The 15,750-nt window shown below is 36.7% G+C and overlaps 1 protein-coding gene across 1 annotated transcript; it reads left to right on the top strand.

Moving 5' to 3' along the window:
* Positions 1–3,795: 3,795 nt before the first annotated feature.
* Positions 3,796–5,828, top strand: LOC113733708 (gibberellin 20 oxidase 1-D-like). Its single transcript, XM_027259898.2, has 3 exons — positions 3,796–4,585; positions 4,699–5,020; positions 5,291–5,828. The coding sequence occupies exons 1-3, from the start codon at positions 3,924–3,926 to the stop codon at positions 5,570–5,572; spliced, it is 1,266 nt and encodes a 421-aa protein (XP_027115699.2). The 5' UTR covers positions 3,796–3,923; the 3' UTR covers positions 5,573–5,828.
* The last annotated feature ends 9,922 nt before the right edge of the window (positions 5,829–15,750 follow it).

Below are 15,750 nucleotides of genomic sequence, written 5' to 3'. Positions count from 1 at the left end.
GGTGAACCTGCAAAACTTGACAAATTGTTAGTAGAAAAAGGTCTCACTTGCTCCCTTAAGTGTTTCACTCCTCTCGTGTCTTCACTCAAGTGTGAAGTCACTCTAATGCTCTTACCAATTCACCTCTCAAGCCACTTGGTGGTTCCCTTTGAAGAAATCAGAAAATTTCTCAAGGAAATTCAATCAAACCTTAGTCAGGTAGCTCCCAATTGTAGCAAAGTAACAAGAAACAAAAATAGAAACGGAATGAAATGAGGAATGACTTTGATAAGGAATGAAACAAGGAATATCCAAATACAATGGTGGAGTTTCCCAAGTGTTTCCTTAATTTTCCTAATTGATTTTTCTGGAAACAAGTTAGGTGTTGTACTTTTTGGAAAGTTCCTTAAGGTCGGCTAAATGGAAGCAGGATTGGTTCCCAAAATTCCAGATTTTGTACCCCTTAACCTTCCTTAAAAATCAGCTATACCAAAACAGAATTGTTTCCAAATTTTCCAGATTTCCTTCTCCTTGTTCCTTTCCTAAAGTCGGCTGGTCAACCAAGTGCAAAACAGAATTTGGTAGCTTCTTATTCTACCCGAAACTATCCTCTGAAATTTCCAGAATTTTGCTTCTAAAAACCTTCCATAAAACTCGGCTATACTCCCCTCTCCTTGCTCCCAAATTTTCGTTCCTTACTCCCCCTCAAAGAACAAGCAATTCGGCCCCTCCCCTTCGCACTACACCACACCACACACGGACAGATTGGGCTGTTGGTCCTAAGCAATGGCGTCACAAGGTAATGCAAGCGATGTTACACAAGAATTTCCTAAGCAGCTTGCCCAAGAAACTCCCCAGAATTTTATCCCTAAACCAAGGAGGCCCTGTATGGATGCAAGAGCGTACAAGAAGCTTTTTGTGCGAAGAGAGGTACAGGTCTTCACGAATCAAGATGGTCAAAAATCTGAAAGGGTGCTTCAAACAATCAAGAGGCCAAGTGTTGGAGACCTTCAAGAGGAGGTTGGTCAGAATTTTTAAGTATTCTTTTCTTGATGTAATTTTCTGGTTTGTGGGAACAATTGCAACAAGACAGAATTTGGCAAATAAATGTGCGGCTTCCTTCTTTGTTGTTTGCTACCCGAATGCCTTTTTTTTTTTTTTTTGACTCTAAGAACACACAATTACTCGGCTACTTGTGGGTAAAATTCCAGAATGTAATGTCAACCCAAAGTTCTCCTTCAATCCCCCAATAACTATTAAAAAATTCGAGACTTCAAGATTAGTTCAAGAAACTCAAGAACCCTAGATTATTGCAGTCCCTCTTCAAGATTCCAACCCCCAAACAAGTTTAACCACAAAAATCAGTTTAGGAGATTAATGGAAAACAACTTGGGGAATAAACTAAAGCTGGAACAGATTTTGGTACGAAACTTGCGCCCAAGGAAACCCTAGTTGCAAGTGAAACCCTAGCCGTCGCAAATTTTTTTTTTTTTTTTCAAACAGCAAACGCAGGCACACAGCTTGGTTACACTTGAAAGCAGGCCTCAAGACAGCAACACACAACAGGGAATGCACGAAGTGTACGCGAAGCAAAAGAAAACCCTAAGAACAACGTAACAAGAACAACAAAGGCGGACAGAAATTTTTTTTTTGTAATAATAATCGGACTTGACACAAAGAAAGACACGACCAGATTTGAAGACAAATACTAGAAACTTACGAAGAAAGGAAAAGGAGAAAAACAAAGAACCTCAACGGGATATACTTGATGTCGTCGACTAGCTCTGGATACCAACTGATGTGAGGCGGATCTAGACGAACACCCATTGAGTGGATTTGCGGAACTTTGACCCTTCTATAATCACAAGCCACGAACTAAGGAGAATCCTTAACCCAAGACTAGCCAGTTTAGTGAACCAAAGTATATTTAAAAGAACGCCACAATTAAGGAGACTACTTGATTGATAAGTTCGATGAACTACTTGAGATTAATTCTCAAGTATTCAAAGGAAATTCTCTTGAAGCAAGAGAGAGTGAATAAACTCACGAATATGTTATAAAATCTGAATTGTCTTTAATGAATGAAAACCTAGGCTATATATAGCCTTACATGACTCAAACCCTAGAAGGTCCAATGGACGACCTTGCCCTTCATTAAGGGTAAAATATCTAACAACGAATTGGCTAAATTAAGACTCTAAAATTCAGCCAAAGTGAAGTGAAAATTGACCGAAATTATTAATGCTAACAAAAACTAATAATGGTAACGAAAACCCTAATTAGCAATCTAGCACTTAGCAATCTAGAACTCTGTGGACTAGTCTTCACTTGGGTCTTCCGTTTGAAGGAAAGTGTATAGAGTAGTTTCTCCATTATGTAACCCTTCAATGGACCTCAAGTCATCACCAACTCGTTCTTGAATCGTTCAAACAAGAGCTTGAAGTGATTCTTGAATTCTCCTAGCACGCGCTCTTGTAATTGGACCATTGGGTATTTGCATGACTTGAGCACTAGAAGTTTGAGCAGCCTTGAGCCCCTCCTCATTAGTCCCCTCCTCTTGAAGGCGATTTGTCCTCAAATCAAACTCATCGTCTGCATGAAAAGGACTCAAGTTAGATACATTAAAAGTAGCATGTACCCCATACTCACCTGGAAGTTCAAGTTTGTAGGCATTGTCATTTATACGCTCCAGGACTTGGAATGGACCATCTCCCCGTGGAAGTAGCTTACTACGCCTTTTGACTGGGAACCTCTCTTTGCGCATGTGTATCCATACCCAATCGCCAGGCTCAAAGACCATCTTGCGGCGCCCCTTGTTGGCACTTTGGATGTATTGAAGTGTACGCTTCTCGATGTTGGCTCGCACCTTAGTGTGTAGCTCACGTACGTATGCAGCTTTGTTCTTACCATCCAAGTTAACTCTCTCATGAACAGGTAAAGGAGTTAAATCCAAAGGTGTGAGAGGGTTAAAGCCAGACACAATTTCAAACGGCGAATAATGTGTAGCAGAATGAACAGTGCGATTGTAAGCAAATTCCACATGTGGTAAGCAGTCTTCCCAAGATTTAATGTTCTTTTTAATAATGGCACGCAATAGGGTGGATAAAGTCCTATTAACCACTTCAGTCTGTCCATCAGTTCTTTTTAGTTGAATTTTCTTTTTTTTATTGTTTTGTTTGTCTTGGATTTCCCATGTAACATGTATAGTTTACCTCAGTTGCTATTTTAAAGTTACAAGAATCAAGAAATTAATAGCTAATTTATTATAAGAAATTTGGTTAAAAGAAACTTTAGTATTTTTGTAATTGTTATTCACAAGTACTACTAATCGTATAGTAAAACAGATACCAATGATATACTTTATAAGGAAACTAATTATTAGGTTGATTTAGGACAATTTATCAAAAATGAAATTAAACAAAATAATGAAAACAACTACTAGTAATTATGCTTAGGTGGACCAAAGCAATATAATTCTAGTTTGACAACTAAAATCATAGGGAGGATTTTAATATTTTGAAAACTGTTGAGGAGGCAGATGCCCTTATCCATCCCCCTTTGTTCATCCCTAATGTTGGTGGATGACCTGTAAGAATCCCTATAACTAGTCTAGGGGGAATGTTTTTATAAGCTGCTAACAACTTCACTATTTTTGTAGCTCCAGAGTATTTCAGTTTATACTCCTACCTATATTATCTAGATATACTAAGAAAGTTGTACGGTCTAATAAGGCAACTTTGAAATATTTACTCATGGATAGAGTAAAGGGCATGTTCTAACCTGTGATGGTGACCAAAGTCGAATCCACCCAAAATTTTTGTACTAAAAAAATAACAAAATGATTCAACCATGCATTGAAATCCAGATTTTCTTTCCATAGATATCCGTATTAGTTATTATTACTTATCCATCTCCGTGTATTAGCTAAAGATATGGATGGATGAATGGTTATGGTAACATTGCCTTCTCCACCTACCATCAACTTATATATATACATACATATACAGAGGCAACACCAACTATCAATTGCCAAAATCAAATATATTAACTTGGCAATGCCTAGTGCTAAAAATCAGTTATCATCATCTCCAGCAACAAATGAAGCCAAAGGTGAACAAAAGTCACTTGTCTTTGACGCATCTTTTCTCCAAAACCAATCCGACATTCCCTATGAGTTCATATGGCCTGATGAGGAAAAGCCTTGTCCTGAACCTCCCCCAGTGCTTCATGTGCCTTGTATAGATTTGAATGGCTTCCTCTCTGGGGACCCTGTCGCTCTCTCCACCACAACTAAGCTAGTAAAGCAGGCATGTCTTGAACATGGTTTCTTTCTTGTCATTAATCATGGGATGGACTTGCAACTCCTAAAAGAAGCCCACAAGTGCTTGGATTTCTTCTTTGACAGGCCACTACAAGAAAAACAAAGAGTCCAGAGAAAACTTGGGGATCATTGTGGTTATGCTAGCAGCTTCACTAATAGGTTCTCCTCCAAACTTCCATGGAAAGAAACGCTCTCGTTTCGATATTGTGATGATGGTCAACAAGCCCTTAACATTGTTGAAAGCTACTTCTTGGATGCAATGGGTGAAGATTTTAGAGAATCTGGGTATAAAATTGCATACATGCCACTAGTTATTTTTCTTCTTAGTACAATAAAAGCTTTTTTTTTTGCTTTCCTACTTTTGATGATGCATTGCTTTTTCTTGTCTTTGTCTTTAGGAAGGTGTTCCAAAAGTACAGTGAAGCCATGAGCAGTCTATCTCTTAAAATTATGGAGCTTCTGGGAACCAGTCTTGGAGTAAAAGCGAAACATTTCAGAGAATTCTTTACAAGAAATGATTCAATAATGAGATTAAACTACTATCCTCCATGCCAAAAACCTGATCTAACTCTTGGAACAGGTCCTCATACCGACCCTACATCCTTAACAATTCTTCATCAGGATCATGTTGGAGGCCTTGAAGTGTATGTCAATGGAAAATGGCACTCTGTTCCTCCTAACCCTGAGGCTTTCGTTGTCAATATTGGCGACACATTCATGGTGAGTTATAGTATAGTAATCCTTGGTGTCACTGTAATTAGCTCTTTCTTTGTCTAATCTACTGCTTTGCTCCAAATCTTATTTTGATTGTTTGATTTCTTCAAAAGATCATTTTGAAAAAGAAAAAAAATGAAATAGAATAAGTTTGTTATCTTATATTGTTATTTTCAGAATTCTTGTTTGTTTATGAAAAAAAATGTTCATTTTGCTCAAAATGTTCGGTTTGTTAATTCGGGACTGAAAAACTTATTGGAGACTAATGTCTTTCAGGCTCTTTCAAATGGAATCTACAAAAGTTGCTTGCATAGGGCTATTGTGAACTCTCGAACTCCAAGAAAATCTATTGCATTTTTCCTGTGTCCCAAAATGGATAAGGTTGTAAGCCCCCCGGAAGAATTGGTATCTTTTGATAATCCAAGGATGTTTCCAGATTTTACATGGTCAGAGCTGCTTGAATTCACTCAGAAACATTACAGATCTGATATGAAAACCCTGGACGCTTTTGCGAAATGGCTGATACACCAAAGGGATGATCAAAAAACGGCTGCGTAATTAGTCAAGCCAAATATTTTGCAAACAAAATCAAGCGTGTTAGACTTAAGAATTCTAGGTGAAGGTGACAGGAAATTAAAAAAAAAAAAAAAGGATGGATATCAACCCCTTAAAGAGTTGAAATAAAACAGCCCACCACAAAGCCTGTGATGATGGAGGGTTGTATTGCAGTTGTATATAGTTGGTGTTGTACTATGGAGTATAGACTATAATAAACTCCTATATGAGAAAATTGGGGATGAGATCTTCTCTATTACTTTTCTCTCCATTTATATATTTTTTATTTTTCTCTTCATTTATCTATTTTTTATATTTATACAAGTAAATTTTCTCACAATAATCTGTTTGTGTCAATAATTTTATTTCTACAAGTATATCAACATACTCAAAAATTAAGCTCATTTATGAATATTTTATAATTCAATTTGTACAAGATATTTTGATAGTACAAAATAGGTCAAAATTGCTGTGAAAATTGTAAAATTTGATCCAATAGTAAAATTTAATCAATTTTATTTCAACTTTTGTATATACTTTAACCAACTGGAGAATATAATATGGATGCTTTTATTTTTCAAAAATTACATTTATTTAGATGTAATTGAGGGAAAATCTTCCCCAGTTATGGAGAGGAATCTAACTGAAGACAACTAGTGCAATATGCAATTTTCGTGAATAAGGAGCTTTAATGGCCTTCGTGATGACAATTTAGCTTTTCCTTATTCAGAGGAATAGTTGTCTTCTTTGCCTTTTGGCATCCATTTAGGGTCATTCTTGACTTAGAGAGCTCAATCCGTACTCACTCGTAAGGTTAAAAGTACCCATAAACTTTCAAAACTAGATGATGCCTTACCTACGAAAATTGAAAAAGTTTCAGATGTTGCCAAATTCAAGAAAAGGTTGCTTGAGATAACAAAATATAGTCAAATTCCATAATAGTTTAAGGGTTTATTTATTATACGTCCATAAGGGACGACAAAATTCCAAAAAAAAAAAAAATTGTTAGGTCAAATTTCCTTATTGCTGGGTGGGCCAACTCTCATGTACATAGAAGGAGCTACATTGATAAAATTTTTCTCAATAAGGAATCAAGGAAGTCTATGATGGATATGGAGAATGATGATATAGCGGATTCTCAGGTTGAGTTTTTTTTCAAAGTCTTTGAGCCTAAATTTTCTAATGGCAAATTGTCTTGTACAGTATGGAAAGGCTTTGGCTTCCTACAAAAATATTGATAATAGTGGTCACCCAACTGGAGACTTGATTACTCAAAGACAACCGAAATGGAGGGCAGAAGAATCGGGCTTGGGTGTGAAGTATGCTTTAAACTTTAAGCAATCCCTCAACATAACTCTGGTAGGAGCTTGGGTGCCTATTTATCCCAATAGAAACCAATTTGAGATGAGGAAGATTAAGTCGTTGGCTTTGACAGGTGTCGAACCTCTGTAATAATAAAAACCTACACAAGAAAAATAAAAATTTGCATATAATGGTGAGTAGGGTCTATGAGGATTCGCAAATTCTCTTTATTTTAAATTCCTATTACTAGCTTATTTAAATATTTATTTACCCGTTTGCTTCGAATATTTTATTTTGACCCAATTGTTTGGAACTATGACTTGCTTATATTTTTAAAATGGCTTGTTACAAAATTTAAATTTTTTAAAGCTCGTTTAGAGTGAATAGTGGATGCGCGTTTGGAGACAATAATCGATTCGAAGTTACAATAAACTTGAAAAATTGGAGACTTGTACAAATAGGTATTTTTATGTTTAAGTGTTCAATTATTAGTTAGTGATACTATCATTATAAGAATTTCTTGAAAATTTCACTTTATCGCGCACAAATCGGAGGTATGCATTTTCGCGTGCGCGATTAATTGAGGGACTTCAGACCTTTATTTTTAGACCATTAAGAGTGAATAATAATAATATGAATGGAAGTGCATTAGAGGTTTAGTGCACAAGTGAAACAAACTCGAAAGGAATTGAGCACGAAACGCGCATGTCTACGCGCGAGGATAGAGTGGATTTTTGAGACAATTTGAACCACACACTTAAGCTTCTCAAGGAAGTTTCTGATGTGAGGCGGATCTAGACGAACACCAAGTTGAGTGGATTTGCGGAACTTTGACCCTTCTATAATCACGAGCCACGAACTAAGGAGAATCCTTAACCCAAGACTAGCCAGTTTAGTGAACCAAAGTATATTTAGAAGAACGCCACAATCAAGGAGACTACTTGATTGATAAGTTCGATGAACTACTTGAGATTAATTCTCAAGTATTTAAAGGAAATTCTCTTGAAGCAAGAGAGAGTGAATAAACTCACGAATATGTTATAAAATCTGAATTGTCTTTAATGAATGAAAACCTAGGCTATATATAGCCTTACATGACTCAAACCCTAGAAGGTCCAATGGACGACCTTGCCCTTCATTAAGGGTAAAATATCTAACAACTAATTGGCTAAATTAAGACTCTAAAATTCGGCCAAAGTGAAGTGAAAATTGACCGAAATTATTAATGCTAACAAAAACTAATAATGGTAACGAAAACCCTAATTAGCAATCTAGCACTTAGCAATCTAGAACTCTGTGGACTAGTCTTCACTTGGGTCTTCCGTTTGAAGGAATGTGTATAGAGTAGTTTCTCCATTATGTAACCCTTCAATGGACCTCAAGTCATCACCAACTCGTTCTTGAATCGTGCAAACAAGAGCTTGAAGTGATTCTTGAATTCTCCTAGCACGCGCTCTTGTAATTGGACCATTGGGTATTTGCATGACTTGAGCACTAGAAGTTTGAGCAGCCTTGAGCCCCTCCTCATTAGTTTCATTTTCAGCACAACTCTCTCTCTCTCTTCACTCAAGATAGCCGACCAACAAGGAGGAAGAAACCACCAAAATTCTTCTTCATTTCATCACTCAAAACTCACCCAAATCATCTCAAAATTTACACATAACTTGCAAATCACTTGGTGATCAAGCTAAGTTAGGAAAGAAGCTTCATCTCACAGTTTTTCTTGAGCTTAAATTGACCGAAATTTTCTACCTTAATCATCTAAGAAGGTATAGAACGATTAATCTCTTAATTCTTGATTTATGAAAGTTATATTACACTTATGAGCTCATAGATTCACATGGGTAGCTTTATATTGTTAGAAATCTTGTGAGTGGGCTCTATGAAAACCCACATTGGCTTGATGAACTGATTTGATGGGATTTGATGTTATTTATGTTGGATTAGTGTTTAATCTAGTGAAAATAAGTTGTTTTGTGAAAGATAGCTTAAAGGAAGTGAAAAGGAAATTTTTATCGTTTCTGCCCCTGCCATTGCCGTGCACTTTGGTGTACTTTCTTATGGTCCAATTGACTTGTTTTTGATGTAAATGTGTAATATAGATTGTGTATAAAGTTTCCTAAAAAATTTACGTGATTTGGATGAGTGAATGTTGAGATTTCGAAAATTTGCCAAATCTGGAAATGGGTGTCCAGAGTGCTTTGGCAGTGTTTTTTGTTTCGACCATAACTTTTTACTCCGACATCAAAATCGAGTGTCGTTTGCGGAAATAGAAACTAGACATTTCCAATTTTCCAATGGTATAAAATGCATGCCATGATTCCACCTGAGTGTGCCGTACCAACTTTGTAAAGTTGCCTATTCTGTTTCTCGTCTGTACTAGAACCTCTATTCTGAGCTGCAACTTGATACTCAATTATGAGCTAGTTGTGGACAGAATTTTAAAATGATTATTTCTAAGAAATTATAGCCTTATGAATGTAGTTTTCAACACCACTAACCACGCTCAATTCCGAGTTGAGTTGAGTGAGATGTGGCCGAATTTCAGAACTGTCTTCATGAAAGAAAACCCTAATTCTGGACTAATCTATAGCTAATCTTGATTTGGGACTTGTTATTCGAAAACCTTGGTGTTAATCACCTATCAAATGTATTTTGGATGTTTCCTAGACTTTGTTCTTATAAATGAATCGTGTTTGAGGAATGTTCATTGGCCAAATATTTGAGAAAAGGAAAACTAAAGTACAAGGCAGATTTGCCTTGGAAATTCTTGAAACTTCAATAGATTGTTAACTGACTTCCCGTGCGAGTTTTTGCATGAAAATTTACAGAGGAATAGCCCTTAGATGGTAGTGTAATACTGCTAACTTTGGTGCCATTCTAAGTTCATTTATATGCTCAACAAAAGTACCAAAACTCAATCTTTAAACCTGGAAAACCCTGTTTGAGGAGGAAATTTCAGTGACTTTGAGCCACAATATCTTGGTGCTCAAAACTCCAATTCTTGTTCCTCTTGTTGTGTTGAAAACTTTGATTGTAACTCTAATTGAGTTCTAAATTTCAGAGGTTAGTTCGCATTGTATGAATTTTGCTGAATTTCCAAATTTTGCCGAAAATCAGGCCAAATCTGTCTTGGCATTCCAAAATAGCCAATTTGAGCCACATTTTGAATGTCATCCATTTGAAATCATGGAAAAGTGTTTTCTAGGAACTTTTAGTTCTTTGGAAGTAGTTTCAACGGTACCAAATTTTCCAATTTTGGACTTTCAAAGAGTGAGTTATGATTTTACCAAGAATGCCCCTAAATTCAATAATTCTTGACCTTTTGAAAAATTTTCGTGCGGGAACAATTTCAAAGAATCTGGCCGTATATTCGGCCAGTTCTTGGCCAAATAAGTGGCTGGATTGGTGGTAAAAATTGAAAAATTTTGGATCCTCACTGGCTTGAATCCGGCCGACAATTCGACCGGATATTCGGCTAATTCTTGGTCGGATTGTGACGTGGCTTTTACAGTCCATCTTTAATCATTCATTTGCAAAAATATGATTTATACCTACTCGTTTCCGTCCAACGATTTCAAAGATGAAAATTGGATTTTTCTTGTATATTTAAACCCCACTTTTGAGTCTCGATTTATAAGAAATTAAGACTCATTTTCGTGACGTTTTCTTAGATTGTACAAGAGTGCAATCATCCTTGAAAATTAGGGATTTTAAGTGATAGTGTGTAATAGACAAGTATAGTTTGCTCAGGTGCTCAAGGAGTCCTTTAAGAGGACCTCGAGGGGAACACCTAAAGACTTGTTTACGCACTTACTCTCTTGTTTCAATTGGTGAGTGTCAAGTGCATGAATATTTGGAATTTATGTGAATTGCTAATTATGAAATGGATGGTTTATAACTGCTAAGTCGAGGGTGTACTTTATCGAATGCGTTCTCAATAAAATGAATTGTAATTGAATTGCCTGAATTGAATTGCATTATATGCTATGGCTGTATATGTCGTTGGAGTGAATCTCCTCGATTCATAATTAAACTGTATGACTGTCGATTGGAGTGAGCTCATCAGCCTATAATGGTATTTGTCGATTGGACTGAATGTCATCAACCCTTATAATTATAATCGTATAATCGAGTTTCTGAGCGATAGCATGTACCACACCGATTCGGGTGGGAGGTACCTCTCATGTCGGCTCAAAACCCTAAATAAATGATCGGTTCTCTGAGCGATAGCATGTACTACACCGATCCGGGTGGGAGGTACCTCTCATGTCGTCTCAAAACCATAAACCATCCTAAGCCGATTGAAGCGATGTCTCATCGACTATTGGGCGATAGTATGTACCACACCAATTTAGGTGGGAGGTACCTCTCATTCGACTCAGAACTATAAGCAAAGCATAAGTCGATTGGAGCGATGTCTCATCGACCACTGAGCGATAGTATGTACCACACTGATTCGGGTGGGAGGTACCTCTCATTCGACTCAGAATCATAAAGGAATAAGTAAAGTTCTACGGACTATTGGATTGGATTTTGGCAAAGCAAGTTGAAATGAGCTCCTAAGAGCTCCCATTTCCTTCTTGAATGTGTTTTGTGAATAATCGGGAATTACTTGAATGTTATAGTTTTATCTCTCGTACCAGTTTTATTGCTACTTGAATTACCTGCTTGCATGATTTTCTTGGCCTCACTGAGCGTCAATTCATCCCATTAGTTTTATTTTCCTTAACAGGAGCCGAAATGGAGGAAATTATGGAAAGGTCGACTTGATGGCCCTTTTGACTAGAATTTTGAATGTATTTGTTTAGACAACTTTTGGAAACTGTATATTTTGGGAATGTATATTTTGGTAACTTATGATGTAAGACTTGAACGATTATTACGGAATTGACCTTCCTTTATATCTTCGACTTTTAGTATCGATTGGTTATTCTTAAGTTTGAATTGAATTTGTACCGAGTTCTAGCGAGAGTTGGGCAGGCGTCTCGCGGATACCCTTGGGTTTGCCCTTGGGAGAAGTAGAGGCGTCACAGGGTCGTCGTCTCATAGAGATTGACAAAAATTCGTTTCTTTCCAAGCAAAACCAATTAGGGAGGTTTTAGAGAATTAAAATTAAAAATAACTACTCAACAGAAATAAAAATACCTAAGTAGAAGTAAATTATATTTAAATCAGGAATAATGAAGGTCTAGCCAAGCATATAACTTCGAAAGTGGTTCATATAACTGTTCATCAATGCGAGAATTATTTTATTTATTTGTTAATAAACAGGTTATAGTTGTCATACACACGATAAACAGCCAACTTTTCCTTACCGTTTTGATAGTTAAGGTACGTCATTTAACAACTTCCCTAATCAAGAAGCAATTCTAGGTATACTCGTAGTATTTAATCCCTGGATTGCATTAGGAACTAGAAAAACCCTGTTCTAATTAATAAACACACTACCAATACTTATTTAAATTAGATCACATATTTTCCTAACATGAAACCAATCACATTAATTGCCACTAATTTAAGACAATTAAACAATTTCAGATTTAACTGGCATTAGTTTGTTAAGTTGAATTAAATACCAGGTCCCAATATTCAAACAATAAAACATCCATGAGAAATTAAATCAGAAAACATACGAATACTAATGAATAACAGAAATTAATAAAATAATTAGGTCTCATAGATGTAGATGAATCAAATCCTTTGTTACTCCTTGACTGGAAAAAGAAATTAGTTACTCTCCATTGAGAGTAACCCATGCAATTTCGCGAATGAAAGTTGCATGAAGTTCCACGATAGAAAAGCAAAGAAAAGAAAACAAAGAGGAAAGCCCATGTGGTTCCGTCTTTGTGCCGAAACTAGTAGTTTATCAAAGGCTCCTCTAACTAATCAGAATCGTTGCCGTTTCCAAGTACCAATAGTCAACCTTTATTATCTCCTATTTTGTAGCTTTCAAAGTAAAAGAAACTTCCTAATTTTCCTAAGTTAATTCCCTAACAATCTAAATCATTTCCCAATTGTATTTGGAAATATGCTCCTTAAGACTTTAACTTGAATTGGGAAACTATCACGTGCATAAATTCTGGCTTCTCTGGATTTGATAGCAATTCTTGAAAAATTACCTCTTTTATCACTTTTTGCTGCACCTCCCTACGATTAGCACCAAATGTCCAATATAAATAGAATCAATCAATTAAAACAGTATTTGACTACAATCAAGGGGAAAATAATCATAAATATACCAACAACATACACCCTATCAGGCTCTTGTTGACGCTGACTCTAGAGGGATTAATCTTCGGGAAGAAATGAAAGTGGGAATATCCTCATGGAAATAGCAAATTTTTGGTTTGCATCAGTATACACTTGGTTGCAAGGTTTCAAGATATTCAAATTATTGAGTTGCACTTGATTGTAAAGATGCAATTGGGTTCTCATTTTAGATCAAGTCTCCTAAACATTTAGATACTTGTTTCACTAATCAAGTGGAGGTAGACTATGTTAAAGTTGTAATTGAACAAGGACAAGATATTTTCATAGAAGTTTGTGGTATGTCTAAGATTTTGATAATTGCAAGAACTAGGCCTGCAATAGGGGCTTCAATTCAAGGCTACAAACTTTTGGAAGAGAGAATTTCACAGGATCCGGGAGGATGGGAATATCTACTAGGTTGCAACTTCCAAAATTGACCTCAAGACTTCGAAAACAAATTGATATAGGCTACTCCTTTGGTCATATTCTTTTAAAGGCCAAGCTATGTAGTATCATTCCTGATCTCAATCCTTGGGGACTAGGGTTTTTTTAAGAGAGGGATATTGTCATGATCCTAATTAGTTAGGTAGTTAATTCTAGAGGATCGGATGGCTGAGATGTATTGAGTAATTTTATAAATAGTGTTTGTACTACTCAATTATAATCATTGATCAGTTTTAGTGAAATGCAAATTCTCTCACTTATTTATCTTCTTTATTTTGCCTTTCTCTTTTCCTCCTCCTAATCTCTCTCTCTCTCTCTCTCTCTCTCTCTCTCTCTCATTTAATTCTTAATTCTAGTCTTCTAACTTTGGTTCTTGACAATCCTCTTCTTCTCTAGAAGTTAGGCTGGCTTGCGGTAGTATTTGAACACTAACTTCTATCTCTTACACACTCATGCACACAGTATATGCACTAGAACTCGCAACAAATAATGAGGAGGGGCTCAAGGCTGCTCAAACTTCTAGTGCTCAAGTCATGCAAATACCCAATGGTCCAATTACAAGAGCGCGTGCTAGGAGAATTCAAGAATCACTTCAAGCTCTTGTTTGCACGATTCAAGAACGAGTTGGTGATGACTTGAGGTCCATTGAAGGGTTACATAATAGAGAAACTACTCTATACACTTTCCTTCAAACGGAAGACCCAAGTGAAGACTAGTCCACAGAGTTCTAGATTGCTAAGTGCTAGATTGCTAATTAGGGTTTTCGTTACCATTATTAGTTTTTGTTAGCATTAATAATTTCGGTCAATTTCCACTTCACTTTGGCCGAATTTTAGAGTCTTAATTTAGCCAATTAGTTGTTAGATATTTTACCCTTAATGAAGGGCAAGGTCGTCCATTGGACCTTCTAGGGTTTGAGTCATGTAAGGCTATATATAGCCTAGGTTTTCATTCATTAAAGACAGTTCAGATTTTATAAAATATATGTGAGTTATTTCACTCTCTCTTGCCTCAAGAGAATTTCCTTTGAATACTTGAGCATTAGTCTCAAGTTGTTCATCGAACTTATCAATCAAGTAGTCTCCTTGATTGTGGCGTTCTTCTATCTATACTTTTGGTTCACTAAATTTGCTAGTCGTGGGTTAAGGAATCTCCTTAGTTCGTGGCTCGTGATTCTAGAAGGGTCAAAGTTCCGCAAATCCACTCAACTTGGTGTTCGTCTAGATCCGTCTCACATCAGTTGGTATCCAGAGCTAGTCGACGACATCAAGTATATCCCGTTGAGGTTCTTTGTTTTTCTCCTTTTCTTTTCTTCGTAAGTTTCTAGTATTTGTCTTCAAATCTGGTCGTGTCTTTCTTTGTGTCAAGTCCGATTGTTATTACAAAAAAAAAAAAAAATTCTGTCCGCCTTTGTTTGCTCTTGTTGCGTCGTTCTTTGATTTCTTTTGCTTCGCATACACTTCGTCCATTACCTGGTTGTGTGATTCTGTCTTGAAGCCTGCTTTCAAGTGTAACCGAGCTGTGTTTGAATATTAAAAAAAAAAAATTTGCGACGGCTAGGGTTTCACTTGCAACTAGGGTTTCCTTGGGCGCAAGTTTCGGTTGACATTACATTCTGGAATTTTACCCACAAGTAGCCGAGTAATTGTGTGTTCTTAGAGTCAAAAAAAAAAGAAAAGGCATTCGGGTAGCAAACAACAAAGAAGGAAGCCGCACATTTATTTGCCAAATTCTGTCTTGTTGCAATTGTTCCCACAAACCAGAAAATTACATCAAGAAAAGAATACTTAAAAATTCTGACCAACCTCCTCTTGAAGGTCTCCAACACTTGGCCTCTTGATTATTTGTGTCACCTTTTGAGTTTTTTGATCATCTTGATTCGTGAAGACCTGTACCTCTCTTCGCACAAACAGCTTCTTGTACGCTCTTGCATCCATACAGGACCTCCTTGGTTTAGGAATAAAATTCTGGGGAGTTTCTTGGGCAAGCCGCTGGGGAAGTTCTTGTGTAACATCGCTTACATTACCTTGTGACGCCATTGCCTAGGACCAACAGTCCAATCTGTCCGTGTGTGGTGCGAAGAGGAGGGGCTGAATTACTTGTTCTTTGAGGGGGGAGTAAGGAGCGAAAATTGGGAGCAAGGACAGGGTAGCATAGCCGAGTTTTATGGAGGGTTTTAGGAG

This window comes from Coffea arabica, chromosome 3c, assembly GCF_036785885.1.
Source record: "Coffea arabica cultivar ET-39 chromosome 3c, Coffea Arabica ET-39 HiFi, whole genome shotgun sequence".
In the NCBI taxonomy this organism is placed as follows: Eukaryota; Viridiplantae; Streptophyta; class Magnoliopsida; order Gentianales; family Rubiaceae; genus Coffea; species Coffea arabica.
This window is presented reverse-complemented; position numbering and strand designations above follow the sequence as displayed.